General features: G+C 42.7%; 1 protein-coding gene and 1 pseudogene across 1 annotated transcript in view; one reads left to right on the plus strand and one right to left on the minus strand.

The window, feature by feature from the left end:
* The first annotated feature begins 777 nt into the window (after window positions 1-777).
* Window positions 778-16098, plus strand: part of Fcho2 (FCH and mu domain containing endocytic adaptor 2) — a 130126-nt gene continuing 114805 nt past the window's right edge. The window contains exons 1-2 of the mRNA XM_042690722.1: window positions 778-931; window positions 15227-15318. Coding sequence (XP_042546656.1) covers window positions 899-931; window positions 15227-15318 — 125 coding nt within the window. The 5' untranslated portion in view covers window positions 778-898. The remainder of the gene's footprint in view (window positions 932-15226; window positions 15319-16098) is intronic.
* Window positions 14245-14355, minus strand: LOC122117414 (annotated as a pseudogene).

A 16098-nucleotide genomic window follows, 5' to 3' on the forward strand; every position in this document is an offset into this window, starting at 1 on the left:
AGTAAAGCTAGCTTGACTTCCAAGAGCTGCTGAGCTGGGTCCTGGCTGATCTGGTGGCACTGAACTTGAGAGCTCTACAAGAATGCAATGATCATTTTGTAACCCTTGGAAGAGTAAAGCCTGGGGAGGGGATTTAGTGCTTAGACGTGTTAAAACACGTTTTGTTTTGTCAAATGCACAAGTTGCTAGGAGAAACGAGGAATTTTGCGAGCAGGTCCAAAGAGAGGCTTGTTTTTCCTTGCCGGGGTCACGTTCCCTCCCCCTTCCCGCCCCCCCCCCTCCCCAGGTCAGCGGCTGGGCCTCGGCGCCAGGTCGCGCAGCTCCAGCGACAACTGGGCGTTTCCTCCCTTCCGGCCTCGGGGGCGGGGAGTCTTGTTTTGCTCCGAATTCCCAGTCCAGGAAGGGCACCCCGTGACCCCAGGGTTCCCCAGGCCCCAGGGGGCGGGCCGGCCCGCCAAGGGCCCTCCGGCCCCGCTCGCCGGACTTCGGTCTGCGGGTAATCCTCCAAGGCCAGCGGCGGAGCCACGACTGAGCAGAGCATCACCCTAGTTTTGGCTCGAATTCCGGCCAGTGCCTGTCACGCCGTGGGGGACGGTAGCCCGTGACTCCACCAGGACCCGGTTCTCCACCATTCCCCGGAGGAGACTCAAACAGAGCCGCGCCCGGGGCTGCGGGTGGCACGGCGCTCGGTGCGCATGCGCACTCCGAGGTCGCGGCGTCGAAGCGTCCGTCTCGTGACGGCCGCTAGGTGGCGCATGCGCCCTGGAGGGTACGGGCCGGTCTCGGGGAAGAAGGCGGCGGCGGCGGCGAAAGGCGGGGGCGCGGTGGGGGCCGGTCCGTGTTTACACAGCGGCGGGCGGGTGCGGACGCGGAACCCGGCGGCGGTGGCGGCAGCACAATGGTCATGGCGCATTTCGTCGAGAATTTTTGGGTAAGCGTAAAGATGGAGGGAGTGGGGAGGGTTTCGGAGTCCGGCGCTTTGGGCGCCTGACCTCGGCCTGCGTGCGCTTCGGGCGGCGGCGGCGGCTCCGGCTCCTCCGCGGCGAGCGTCCTCGGACCGCTGCCTGCCGGGTCCGCCGGGTCGAGGTCCGGGCGGGCGGCCCCCCGGGGACTTGTAGTCCCTCCTTGTCGCGGGGGCTGTCAGTGCGGTCCGGGGAGCCGCGGCGGGGCCGCCCCGGCCGGGACAAAGCGCCGGATGGGGCGGGAGACGCCAGCCGGCCTCACCGGAGGCTCCGGGCGCGCTGGGCGCGGGGCGTGCGGCGGCGCTCGGACGCGGAGGACAGGCCCGCGGCTCGGCGCCTCCCGCGGCGGCGGCCCCGGGGAGCGCGCCCGGCCCAGCCCGGGGGTCGTCCGTTTCCCGCGCCCACCGCAGGCCGCGTCTCGGCACGGCCCGCCCTCCACCATCCCCGCTCGCGACCCCGCGCGGGGCCGGGCCGGATCGGATCGGATCGGATCGGCACTGCACTTCCTCCCCCTGGCCTCGCCGCGCGGCTGTGTGGTTCGGCGCCCGCGACCTCGCCTTTAGGCCTGTCCACAAAGCTGTGGAAGTTGACTTGAGTGCAACCCAACTCTTGTGGATTGGGTGCACCCAGGCTTCCCAGACCTGCTCCTTCCTCATTCTTCCACCACCCCACCTCTGAACTTAGTGGTAGTTTTTTCTTGGAGCCGGATTCTCAGTTTTCCTCTGGGGTGTTGTGCTGCAGGACTGTTGATTGTAATGGGAATTACTGTGCAGCCACGTTCAGGAAAGGAACACACGCAGGTACCCTGAATGAATCTCTTGTGTATGTCCTGACACTTTGCAGGTACTGCAGTTTCATTTGAGCACGATCTAGAACTGTTTTGTTGTAGAGGAGACATCTTTTAAGATAATAAGGAGTGAATCTTCTTAATTCTAAGTGTTTCAAACATGAGACCATGCTCAGAAATCAGATCAGTTTGTCAGTCATGTTCCTTGTTTCCCGTGAACAACATATGTATTAACATGTTCTTTTAGACAGCTTTATTAACATGAAATTCACATTCCACACAGTACACCATTTGCAGAGTATATCGCAAGAGTTCCTTAAAATGTTTATAGAGTTGTTCAAACATGACCACAAGCAATTTAAGAACAATTTTATCAGGCCAGAAAGAATCCCGTGTCCATTTGTAGTCACTATTTTCTTCTAGTCCCAGCCCTAGGCAGCTGATTTACTTTTTGCTTCTTATAAATCTGTCTATTCTGGACCATTGTGATCGGCTTCTTTCCTGTAGCATAATATTTTCAAGGTTCATCCATGTTAGTACTTAATTCCTTTTGGTGGCCAAATTATATTTTTCTCACTTTTTACTTAACCGTCTGTGATAGATTTTGTTTTGTTTTTATTTTGTAGTACTGGGCTTGAACCTAGGGCCTAGAGTTCTCTGTCTCCTTTCTTGCCCACAGCTAGTGCACTACCACTTGAGCCAGTCCTCCAGTACTGAAATGGATATATCATTTTCACTTTTTGGTTATTATGAATAATGCTTCTATGAACAATTTTGTAAAAGTTTGTCTGAATATGTTTTCATTTCTTTTGGGAATGGAATTTGTTGGGCCTTATAGTAACACTGTGTAACATTTTAAGGAACTGCTGCTGACTGTTTTCCAAAGTGGTTGAAGCATTTTAGGATCACACCTCACATCTCAGGATACTCACTATCATTTGTTATATGACTTTTTGATTGCAATACAGTATCATAGTGTGGTTACTGTTGTGTCGTTCTTCATGTGCTTACTATAAAGTTTTATGTTTTGTTTGGAGAATTGTTAATCTCCATTGACCATTTTTCAATTATGCTATTATTGAGTTGTATAAGTTCCTTTTGTATTCTATTTTTTTTTTTTTTGGCCTGGGCACTGTCCCTCAGCTCTTCAGCTCAAGGCTAGCGCTCTACCACTTGAGCCACAGCACCACTTCCGGCTTTTTTTTTTCTCCTTATGTGGTGCTGAGGAATCGAACCCAGGGCCTCATGCATGCTAGGCAAGTGCTCTACTACTGAGCCACCTTCCCAGCCCGTCTTTTTGTATTCTAAATAAACATTTTTACCAGGTACAGTACTTGAAAAATATTTTCTGCCATTTTCTGACTCAGGTCTCCCATTCTGTGACTCAGGCCGCATGCTTGCCTGGCTGGTGCTTTACTACTTCAGCCACACCTTCAACCAAAGCTGGTTATAGAGTTTAGTGAACATCTCTCCCAGGGCTATCTGGGCACCTCTGTCTTATCTGATAGTCTGATTAGTAGCTAGGATTATAGGTGTGAGCTGACTCCCAGCTTCTTCTTTCCCACTTTCTTTAGCCTGCATTAATTTGTGGGGGAGGGCTTTAGTGTAACATTTCCACACATTATATTATATTCCCATCTCCCTCAGTAACCCTCTCACAAACCTCTTTCCCAGAACAATTTTAGCAGGTATTGTTTTGTTTTTACATATGCAAATAAACTATGTTGATCATATTCATCCCTTTCCACCTTCCCACTGCTGTTGTCCATCCCCACTTTGTTTTTTTGGTGCCAGGCCTGGGGCTTGCTTGAACTCAGGGCCTAGGCGCTGTTCCTTCTGAACTCTTTGAAATTCAAGGCTAGTCTTCTACCACTTGGAGCACAGCTCCTCCACTTCCAGCTTTTTGGGTGGGTAGTTGTATGTAAGAGTCTCAAGAACTGGGCTGGGAAGGTGGCTCAGTGGTAGAGTGCTTGCCTTGCATGCTTGAGGCTCTGGATTTGATTCCTCGGCTGGAAGTGGCACTGTGGCTCAAGTGGTAGAGCACTAGCCTTGAGCTGAAGAGCTGAGGGATAGTGCCCAGGCCCAGAGTTCAGGCCCCACGACTGACCAAAAAAAAAAAAAGTCTCAGGAGCTTTCCTGCCTGGGCTGTTTTGAACCTCGATTCTCACATCTCAACTTCGTAGGATTACAGGCATGAGCCCCTGGCTCCTGGCTTCATTTACTTTCTTGTAACATCATTTGAAGCACAGTGTTTAATTTTGATGTAGTCTGGAAGCACAGTTTACCTTCTTTTCTATCACTTCTCTTTTGTTCTTGTACCTAAGCCTCTGCCTGACCCAGGATTTACTCCTGCATTTTTGTACTTAGAAAGGTTTTACACTTTTAATTTATCTGCTTAAGTCTGTGATCCATTTGAAATTAATTTCTTTGTGTGGGAAATGTTAGGGGAGCAGCTTCATTATTTTGTGTAGATATATCCAGTTGTTCTAGTATCATTTGTTGACAAAAAGCTTTTTTTTTCCTTCATTGATTGCGTGGCACCTTTATCAAACATCACTTAACTGTGGATAGGAGTTTATTTTTGGAATTTCAATTTTATTCTGTTGTCTGTCCTTATGCCAGCCAGTATTTTTTTTTTTTTTTTTTTTGGGTCCGGTCGTGGGGCCTGAACTCTGGGCCTGGGCGCTGTCCCTCAGCTCTTCAACTCAAGGCTAGCGCTCTACCACTTGAGACAGCGCCACTTCCAGCATTTTTCTTTTTGCTTATGTGGTGCTGAGGAATCGAACCCAGGGCCTCGAGCATGCAAGGCAAACGCTCTACCACTGAGCCACCTTCCCAGCCCCATGCCAGCCAGTATTAAGCCTTTTCGATGACTTTAGCTTCATATATTGTTTGGAGTTGTGAGTTTTCCAAGTTTTTTCTTCTTTTTCAAGATTATTTTGGCTATTCTGGGTCTCTTCTGTTTTCATATGAACTTTAGGATTGGCCTGTATATTTTGGACATTAGGTTTTGCACTGAAAATTTAGATCACTGTTACAAAAGCATTGAAAAGTTGATGCTCTTGGTCTGGGAAGGTGGCTCAGTGGTAGAGTGCTTGCCTTGCACGCATGAGGCCCTTGGTTTGATTCCTCAGCACCACATAAACAGAAAAAGCAGGAAGTAGTGCTGTGCCTCAAGTTGTAGAGCTCTAGCCTTGAGCTGAAGAGCTGAGGGACAGTGCCCACACCCAGAGTTAGAGCCCTCCGAACAGCAACAACAACAACAAAAAACTAAAACAAGAGTTGATATTCTCACTGTTTTTAACTTGTTTTTATTTTTTAGCCAGTCTTGGGGCTTGAACTCAGGGCCTAAGATATTTTTTTTTTTGCTCAAGGCTATCACTCTACTTTTTGAACCAAAGTTCCACTTCTGGCTTTCTGGTGGTTAATTTTTTTTTTAATTTTTGGTCCGGTCGTGGGGCCTGAACTCTGGGCCTGGGCGCTGTCCCTCAGCTCTTCAGCTCAAGGCTAGTGCCCTATCACTTGAGCCACAGTGCCACTTCCGGCTTTTTTCTTTTTGCTTATGTGGTGCTGAGGAATCGAGCCCAGGGACTCGAGCATGCAAGGCAAGCGCTCTACCACTGAGCCACCTTCCCAGCCCCTCTGGTGGTTAATTTTTATCAATTAAAAAGAAACTTTGAATTTTTATTAATTCAAAAGTAACTTGTCAAAGTGAAGTAATAGGAACCTTTGACATTTTAGATTTCTAATCAATCTATTAGGTTTATTTCCTGGGTATATATAATTAAAAAGCTTTTTTGTTGTGGTACTTAGTTGGATGAAAGTTGAAATTATTGAAATTCTCTAATGTCTCTTGGAAGTATGCATTCTTTATAGCTTTTTATTGACTAAAATTATATGTCAAATTGAAAACTTCTTAATACCATATACTTTGAAGAAAAAAATATATTCACAGCTTCCTACACAGCAGGTGTTTTATTGCTGATAAGCCAGTTGCTGCAAACTACAGTGTCATTGATAATCATATTGAAAGTGTTTTCTCTTAACATTGGATAGCAGAGTAATTTTGATAGCAGAAATGCACACTGCTGACATTAATGTATAAAACCAGCTGTTGACACTTGAAACGAGTGTGTAACTTTCAGAACGGTATAGCTAGTCTTTACATTAAGAGATTGTTTCTGTATGCTGTGCCTTTCTCAAAAAGAAGAGTTGAGGGGACTGGGAAGGTGGCTCAAGTGGTAGAGTGCTAGCTTTGAGCTAAAGAGCTGAGGGACAGCGCCCAGGCCCAGAGTTCAGGCCCCACGACTGACCCCACCCCCCCCCAAAAAAAAAAAAAAAAAGAAGAGTTGAGAATTAGTTTATATTCTGAAGTCTCAACATTACATTAGGATGAAATTAAGATGTAATTAAAATGCTTAATATTTTTAATATGATTGCTTAATTTAGCAGTAAAAGCATCAAAGGAATAAATTTACAGAAATTACTTAAGGGGAAATGTAAGCACAATATATTTGAGTTGAGTACTTTATAATCCCAATCTATTTAAGATATGAAACATTTACCCAAAGATGTTGAATGTTCTTTCTTCTGTAGCATTGTAATGAACTATGTTTTTTGTTAGCTACTTTTCTCAGAGACTATCTACATTTAGCCAATAATGATAATAATAATAATATAGTTATCTTAGTCATTTGTATTCAGAAGTTTTTCCTCTGTAGTCTCACTAAACTGTAGAGAAGTCTAATTTCATTTGTTACTTCATTGGTATTGTCATACTTTATTTTAAATCAAGTTGGAACATTTGCATATGTATCCAAAATTTGACCTGTCATTACGTAGGTAAAGCTGGAAGGATTAAAATGCTTAAAAAAAAAATCTGGGATTAGCCAGGTGCCTGTGGCTCACACCTGTGAACCTAGCTAATCAGGAGGCTGAGATCTGAAGATCACAGTTCAAAGCCAGCCCGGGCAGCAATGTCTGTGAGACTCTTATCTCCAGTTAACCACCAGAAGACTGGAACTGGGGCTGTGACTCAAGAGCTTCCCTTGAGCTGAAATGCTCAGGGCCGCATCCAGGCCGAGAGTTCAAGATCCATGACCAACCAAAAAAAAAAAAAAAAAAAATCTGGGATTACTATTAATAGGATTTTGAAATGTAAAATATATTTTTGCTTGAATGTGTGATTTAAACTTAGTGTCTTGGTTGAGAGATTATCATCAACACTATTCAGGGATATTTACCCATATGAAAATTTAAAATATATATCTTTAGAAAATTACTTCAGATGACTACAGAAACCTAGACTATAGTCTCTGTCTCTGTCTCTCTCTCTCTTTCATGCTGGTGTTGGGGCTTGAACTTAGGGCCTGGGCTCTGTCCCTGACCTTTTTTTCTTTTTTGTCTGTTGTGGGGCTTGAACTCTGGGCCTAGGTGCTGTCCCTGAGCTAAATCTTTAGCTCAAGGCTAACACTCTACCATTTGAGCCACAGAGCCACTTCTGGTTTTCTCAGTAGTTTATTGGAGATAAGTGTCTTAAGGACTTTTTGTGCCCAGGTTGGCTTTGAACTGTCATCTTCAGATCTCAGCCGGATTATAGGCCGGAGCCACTGACGTCTGTCTTGTCTGTCTTTTTGTAGCTTGAAATTTCCAAATATTATAGTTGGGGATATATTTTCAGAATATGGTTTCATCTGTAGTTATACTAAAATAATATTTGCAAACATATATGTGTATGTTTATATGTTAACTTTATATGTTAGCTAACGAGTTTGCAAAACATCATAAATGATTTCATATTCAAAAGATACAAAAGAGAACATGGTATAAAAACTTATTTTCTGTAGACATGAAGATGTCCTTGAAGGCGGTCACTGTTGTTTCTTATTAGCTTCGCAAGGGTCATGTATACATAATATATACTAAGTAAAAAATAGTATATATAATATATACTATATGTATATCATCTTTCACTTATATATATACATGTACATGTATATATACACACATTTATATATGTGTGTGTGTGTGTATATATATATATATATATATACACTAAGTGAAAAATAGTGTTATTGTATAACTATTAGCTAAATAGACATGTCCAGATAATTTTCATTGCAACAGAACTATGAAATCTCACTTGGTTCAATTTGATTTGACAAGTAGGCATTCTAAACTTATTTTGTTAGTTTTTGTTTGTGAAGATAGGTGTTCTCTCTTTTTTTTTTTCCTTTTTTTTGGGTCCGGTCGTGGGGCCTGAACTCTGGGCCTGAGCGCTGTCCCTCAGCTCTTCAGCTCAAGGCTAGCGCTCTACCACTTGAGCCACAGCGCTACTTCCAGCTTCTTTTTCTTATGTGGTGCTGAGGAATCAAACCCAGGGCCTCGACCATGCAAGGCAAGTGCTCTACCACTGAGCCACCTTCCCAGCCCAGGTATAACTTAAGTAAAGCAGGGGCTGGGAAGGTGGCTCAGTGGTAGAGCGCTTGCCTTGCATGCCTGAGGCCCTGGGTTCGATTCCTCAGCACCACCTAAGCAAAAAGAAAAAAGCCGGAAGTGGTGCTGCTGTGGTTCAGGTGAAAGGGCGCTAGCCTTGAGCTGAAGAGCTGAGAGACAGTGCCCAGGCCCAGAGTTCAGGCCCCACGACCGGACCCCCCCCCAAAAAAAAACAAAAAAAAAGTAAAACAAAGAAATGCAAGTTTCATTTGATTGAAACAATAACCTCAAGTGTAGTTTTCTTTTTAATTATAGCCTTTATTATATGATAGGTATAAAACAGAATCCAGAATAAAAATTACCAATAACCTCTGCACTAGCTGCCCTGTGGTTTTTCCTCTAGAGAAAACATAACATTCCAAATGGATTCTACTATTTATCTTGATTTTTTTCAAATATTAATATCAAGTCTTAATCATATGCCTAGATATTCTTTTAGTACTTTTCAGTGATTGCATAGGTTCCCATTGAATGAATAGGCTGTGGTGTTTTTTTGGGGGGGTCCGGTCATGGGGCCTGAACTCTGGGCCTGGGTGCTGTCCCTCAGCTCTTCAGCTCAAGGCTAGTGCTCTACCACTTGAGCCATAGCGCCACTTCCAGCTTTTTGCTTTTTGCTTATGTGGTGCTGAGGAATCGAACCCAGGGCCTCAGGCTTGCAAGGCAAGCGCTCTACCACTGAGCCACCTTCCCAGCCCTTAACTACTCCTCTTTAGGATACTTCAATTATGCTGATCTTTCAGACTTGAAACTTTTTGATGAGGGTCAAGATGCTAGCTTAAGAAACTAGCCTTCTGGTGGTTAAGGTGGCTCAGTGGTAGAGTGCTTACTTTGCATGCCTGAGGTCCTGGGTTCGATTCCTCAGCACTACATAAGCAAAAAGAAAAAAGCCGGAAGTGGCGCTGTGGCTCAAGTGGTAGAGCGCTAGCCTTGAGCTGAAGAGCTGAGGGAGACAGCACCTGGGTCCAGAGTTCAGGCCCCACAACCGGACCCAAAAAAAAAAGAAAAAAAGAAACTAGCCTTCTGTTTATTTGTAAGCATAGACTGAAGGGTTGAGAAAGCTGAAATTGTCAATTTTTATTTTTTTATTTTGAAAGTAATGTAAATCACTTTCATTACTTACTAGTACATAAATTAGAAGGTACAAAAAAGTTATCTTACAGCTGGGTGCCAGTGGCTCATGCCTGTAATCCTAGCTACTCCGGAGGCTGAGATCTGAGGATTGCAGTTTAAAGCCAGCCTGGGCAGGAAAGTCCATGAGACTCTTAACTCCAATAAATCACCAGAAAACTGGCTTCAAAGAACGCTGGTCTTGAGCTGAAGAGCTGAAGGACATCACCAAGCCCAGAGTTCAAGCCCTAGGACCGACACAAACACACAAAAAACTACGATTGCTTTTTATTGAGCCTATGTAAATCTCTTTAGATGTTTTTAAGGATTTAATTACCCTGAAAGAAGTGAGTTATAATTAAAAATGATTAGGGACGAATGTCTGAGTGGTGAGAAAAACCAATTCTTAAAAATGTAGTAAGATTGCTCTTCTTTGGTTAACCAACAAATGTGTTTGCGTCACTTTTGTGCCTGCATTAGATACTTCTCTCTGCTGAGCAGTGCTTATTCTACATATTTTAATCACTGTTTTTCGTTTTGGCAATGTCTTGCCCAAGAGCTGAAAATATACTGAAAATTTCAGTATATAAAGGAAGTGATGACAAATGCCCTGCTTACTAATTAAAGAATGAACAAAATCTGTGTGCATATGTTTTATCCTCTTCTTCCTAGCAATTTCCAAGGCAAAAATGGCATAGTAGGGCTGCCATTGCAGATCTCATTAAAAGGATTTCAATAGGTTTTTTACTAGAGAAGCCCTACCTACCTACTGATCTACCGATCTACCTACCTACTGCCTACCTATATTTCCTAGGTAGCTGGGAAGGCAGATGTGTGCTACCATGTCTGGCTTGTTTTGTTGAGATTGGGGTCTTGACCAGACCAACCTCGAGCCATAACCTTCCCAATCTGCCTCATGAGTAGCTGTGACTAAGGTGTAGGTGGTTTTTTGTTTTTGTTTTTTTGTATTTGATTTACTGTTATTCTTTAAAAATTCACTGAAGAAATCACAGCTGGGCCCTTTGGCTCATGCTTTAATCCTAAATACTCAAGTGGCTGAAATTTGAGGATTGAGATTTGAAGCTAATCTGGGTTGACAAATCTTGGAGACTCTTATTTCCAATTAACCAGCAACTCCAGAACTGGAGGGTAAGGCACAAGTCGTAGATTACCAGCCATGAGCAGAAAAGCTGAATGAGAGTGTGAGACCTTGAGTCCAAGCCCCCAGTACTGGTAAATACATACAAAAACAAATAAAAGTAAAAACAGGTAAATAAACATAAAACAAGCTATTGCATTTTTCAGTTCAAGTGGAAATATGTTAGCATATTATACTATAAAACAACAAAAAATCTGGTTTTGGAAATGTGCTTAATAGCTTATTTAAACTTTTTAGAAAATTAGAAATTTAGTTTGGGAATGTGGCTTAGTGGTAGAGTGCTTGCCTAGCATGCATGAAGCCCTGCGTTCAATTCTTCAGTACCACATAAACAGAAAAAAAATGGAAGTGGTGCTGTGGCTCAAGTGGTAGAGTGCTAGCCTTGAGCAGAAGCTCAGGGACAGTGACAGGCCCCGAGTTCAAGCCTGGCATCCCTCCTCCCCCCCTCCAAAATTAGAAATTTAAAGGAAGCCTCATTTGTGAACTATATATAGTAGAGAAAATTTGAACATTTCAGTGATTTGATATTTTCAGCTAAATTTTAGTGTGTGTGTGTGTATACATATATATGTACGTGTGTGTGTGTGTGCGCATGTGCATGCGTGTGTGCATGCACTGGTACAGGGCTTGAACTCAGGGCCAGGGTCCCTTAGCTTATTTGCTCAAGACTGGTGCTCCACCATGATCCACAGCCCCACTTCTGCCTTTTTGGTGGTTAATTGGAGATAAGAATCTCACTGACTTTCCTGCTTAAGCTGACTTTGAGCTGTGATTCTCAGATCTCAGCTTCCTGAGTAGATAGGATTGCAGGTGTGAGCTACATGTGCTTGGCAGTTTATAATAATTTTTTTTTTTTTTTGGGTCCCATCGTGGGGCCTGAACTCTGGGCCTGGGTGCTGTCTCTCAGCTCTTCAGCTCAAGGCTAGCGCTCTACCACTTGAGCCACAGCATCACTTCCGGCTTTTTTCTTTTTGCTTAGGTGGTGCTGAGGAATCGAACCCAGGGCCTCATGCATGCAAGGCAAGCACTCTACCACTGAGCCACCTTCCCAGCCCCATGCTTGGCAGTTTAAATGATAATTTAAGTGTAAAATGTGCATAATATGATTGCATTTTCATATTAAAAAGTACAATGTGGCTATTTATGTGCAAAAAGGAATCTGGACTGATAGATATAATGCAGTCATCTTAATTAGAACAGGAATGGAGCAATAGATATGGGAAATGCATATTCACAAACAGCCAGCATGATTCTGAAATTATGTTTTTAAAGGATGATAAAACTACATTGTGTTGAAAAGAATTAAACTTGGCACCTTGGATATGCTAGGAAAGCATTCTACTACTGAGTACACTCCCAGCCCCACTTTACAAAGATTTTTAATACTTATTTGTATTGGATGATAATAAGATGTAATCTCATCAGTGGATATTAAATGAAATGACTATCTCTTTGTGAAATAGTTGTGAGATCAGAAGATAAAACATCTCATATAAAATATAAGCTTGCATTGCAGTTGTCTTCCTTGGACCAGCAATGGCATTAATGGCTATTTTTGTTATATAATAGTGAAAAATTATTAGAATTTATTAGGGCTAGAAGGCTGAATTGTTGTTGTTGTTACTGTTCTGAGGCTTGAACTCAGGGCTTGGACACTGTCCTTGAGCTTTTTTGCTCAGGGCTAGCTATTTTCATTTTGAGCCAGAGCTTCACTTCTCGTTTTCTGGTGGTTAATTGGAGATTAGAGTTTCATGGCCTTTCCAGTTCAGCCTGGCTTCCAAACTGCAATCCTCAGATTTCAGCCTCCTGAGTAGCTAGGATTATAGGCAAGAGCCATCAGCGCCTGCCCAGCTTGAACTCTTTTAACTCTGTTCGACGCCTCAGATGTTGTTAGTCAATGCAGGGACTTGTGCAGGAAATACACAAAACTATTAATTACTTGACATTTATTATTTTTGACAGTATTGGGGATTGAACTCAGGGCCCTTGGACTTGCTAGGCAACTATTATTTCTAACAGGTTATATACTTGTTTGTAGTAGCTCTTCACATCCAATTCTTCTCTAATTCAGCCTTTATGTATGTGTATCTACATACATATTCATATGCACATACGAATTTGTGTTGGGAGTGAGCTAGAGATAGAACCTTGTATATTTCAGGCACCATTCTGCTACTAAATTATACTTGCCCCTCTCTTTAAGCCTTCATATTGTACTCTAGGGATCTAGGTAATCTGACTTGTTAGAATAAGATGAATATGAGAACTGTGGGACATGAGAGCTCGCACATGGGTTTTATGGTTTTAGGTTTCAGTGTTTTTGTCTTTGCTTGTTTCAAGGCCCACAACTCTATTCTGGAAGTTTAATCAGGCGTAGTTTCTGTGTTATATTAAAGTAATAGAATTCATTCTACAAGGAATTCTAATCCTGCATTTTCCTCCTGTAAAATTTTATTTATAAATCTGTATGAGGATACTATTTTTACTTGTTATAGACAAGTGAAAATCGTTACTTCAAAGAACGATTTTTAGCTGGGTGCTGGTGGCTCACACCTGTAATCCTAGCTACTGAGGAGGCTGAGATCTAGGATCATGGTTCAAAGCCAGCTCGGGCAGAAAAGTCCGTGGGACTCTTATCTCCAATTAACCACTAGAAAACTGGAAGTGGAGCTGTGGCTTAAGTGGTAGAGCACTTGCTTTGAGCTGAAGAGTTGAGGGACAGTGCCCAGGCCCAGAGTTCAAACCCCATGACCGACAAAAAAAAAAAAATATTTTGCCTGGAAAAATTTTGCTTGAAAACAGCAACATAAGTAAATTAAAATTAGATACTACATTTTTTTTTTTTTGGTCGGTCGTTGGGCTTGAACTCTGAGCCTGGGCTCTGTCCCACTAGCTCAAGGCTAGTGCTGTACCACTTGAGCCACAGCACCACTTCCATCTTTATCTGCTTATGTGGTGCTGAGGAATCGAACCCAAGGCCTCATGCATGCAAGGCAAGCACTTTACCACTGAGCCACCTTCCCAGCCAAGACACTACATATTTCTTAAACCTGAAAAGTTGCAGAACCCCATAAAAATGCTTGGATTCGTAAGAGGCTGATTTTTGTGTATTATTATTCTTGATAGTGGAAATAAGATATTCAGAATGTTAAGGTTATGATTATGTCATCTCATAACAAGTATGGCATTTTCATTTGTATTTCACAAAACTGATGAGTTTATTAGAGATCACTTCAATTCAACTGGAAGTTCCAATGTTGACTTTTTATTTAGTGGGCCATTTAAAGTTAGGTTTCAGATGTGTAATATATACTTCTATTTTATTTAGAACAAATATAGTTGATTCTTCATTATCTTATTTTCATTGAAGAGAATTTAAAAAACCCTCTTAACCTGTAGATAGCTGTTAAATTTAGTTTATTAATGATATTATATTTAATTTAATTTTTTAATTTTTCTTTTTTTTTTTTTGGGTCCGGTCGTGGGGCCTGAACTCTGGTCCTGGGTGCTGTCCCTCAGCTCTTCAGCTCAAGGCTAGCGCTCTACCACTTGAGCACAGCGCCACTTCCAGCTTTTTTTCTTTTTTGCTTATGTGGTGCTGAGGAATTGAACCCAGGGCCTCTGGCATGCAAGGCAAGCGCTCTACCACTGAGCCACCTTCCCAGCCCCTGATATTTTATTTTTTGATTGTGGGGCTTGAACTCGCCTGGCAATTAATGTTTTTTTTTTTCCCACGTCAGATGAGTAATGTGCCCACGTCGTAACAAAGTTTAGAGGGAGGCACATGTCACGCAGGCGCAGGCGTGTGAGAACCCAGTCATCACACTTATGAACCAGAAAAGGATATGATTTTTTTCTTTTGGCCAGTCCTGGGACTTGAACTCAGGGCTTGGGTACTGTTCTTGAGCTTCTTTTGCTCAAGGCTAGCACTCTACCACTTGAGCCATAGTGCTACTTCCAGCCTTTTCTATGTATGTGGTACTGAGGAATTGGACCCAGGGCTTCATGAATGCTAGGCAAGCACTCTACCACTAAGCCACATTCCCAGCCTTATAAATGGTACTCCATTTTGCTGATTAGACACTTCTAATGTTTCCTTTGTTATAACTTAATTTAACATTTATAGGATTAAGCAGCTGTAAAGATTTTTCTTAGGTTGTATGCTCATCTAATTCTATTTATTTATTTAATTTTTGTTGGTTGTGGGGCTTGAATTCTGGGCTTGGGTGCTGTCCCTCAGCTTTTCAGCTCAAGGCCAGCACTCTATTCCTTGAGCCACAGCACCACTTCCAGTTTTCTAGTGGTTTATTGGAGATAAGAGTCTCACGCCTTTCCTCCCCTGGCTGGCTTTGAACCGTGATCCTCAGATCTCAGCCTCCTGAGTAGCTAGGATTACAGGCATGAGCCATGGGCGCCCAACATTTCTATTTATATTTTAATTGAAGACTGAGCTAATAGCCAATTTCTTGTCCTTCCTTAATGTATTTCTCTTTTTTTCTGACCTTCCAAGTTAAATTTTCCTGATGGCTTAGAATGGGAATTATAAAGTATTTTATGATGTACAGTGCTTGCATGTTGAGCAGTTTAAAATCATATAATGATTTAACAGTGATTGAATTAAGGAAATAAGTCTTTTACCAGACAACAATGTGTAAGAATCGTAAGATGTTATTTTTATGTTCCTTTCGTTAAACTAAATATCTCTTCTAATTTTAGGGGGAAAAAAATAGTGGCTTTGATGTTCTCTACCATAATATGAAACATGGACAGATATCAACAAAAGAACTAGCAGATTTTGTGAGAGAAAGGTATGTATTTTTGTGAGTAATTTTTAAATAAATTGTTAATTTAAATTGTATAAGTAATTGAAAAGTTTTAGATTAGGAATCAAAGCACACTTTTAGAAAAGCATGCAGTACTGGGCTCTGGTGGCTCATGCCTATAATCCTAGCTACTCCTTGCTAGCAGGAAGACTCCTCAGGGATATTACCCAGGCCTTGAGTTCAAGCCCACGATTGACCAAAAGAAAAAAAAAAGCGTGCTATATTTTATATAATTTTTTGTAAGAGTATTTTATTTTATTTTATTTATTTATTTTTGGTCAGTCGTGGGGCTTGAACTCTGGGCCTGGGCGCTGTCCCTCAGCTCTTCAGCTCAAGGTGAGCGCTCTACCACTTGAGCTACAGTGCCACTTCCGGTTTTCTGGTGGTTTATTGGAGATAAGAGTCTCACAGTCTCTCCTGCCCGGGCTGGCTTTGAACTGCGATCCTCAGATCTCAGCCTCCTGAGTAGTTAGGATTACAGGTGTGTGCCACCAGCGCCCGGCTGTAAGAGTATTTTAAAGTAGGCTTAAAAAAAAAATATTACACACAGAGACTGATTTAATGGCTCAAATTTTGAATGACCCTATCTTAACAGCTGGGACTGGTTTTGTGGGCTTATCATGGAGGAAATCTGTAGAGTATTGCAGTTCAGGCTGTCTCAAGGAGGAAAAGGAGAGACCCATCTCAAAAGTAGCCAGAGTCGGAGCTGGGAAGGTGGTCCCAGTGGTAGAGTGCTTGCCTTGCATGCATGAGGCCAAGGGTTTG

The sequence above is a fragment of the Dipodomys spectabilis genome, unplaced genomic scaffold, assembly GCF_019054845.1.
Source record: "Dipodomys spectabilis isolate Male_0828 unplaced genomic scaffold, ASM1905484v1 ptg000140l, whole genome shotgun sequence".
NCBI classification, from domain to species: Eukaryota; Metazoa; Chordata; class Mammalia; order Rodentia; family Heteromyidae; genus Dipodomys; species Dipodomys spectabilis.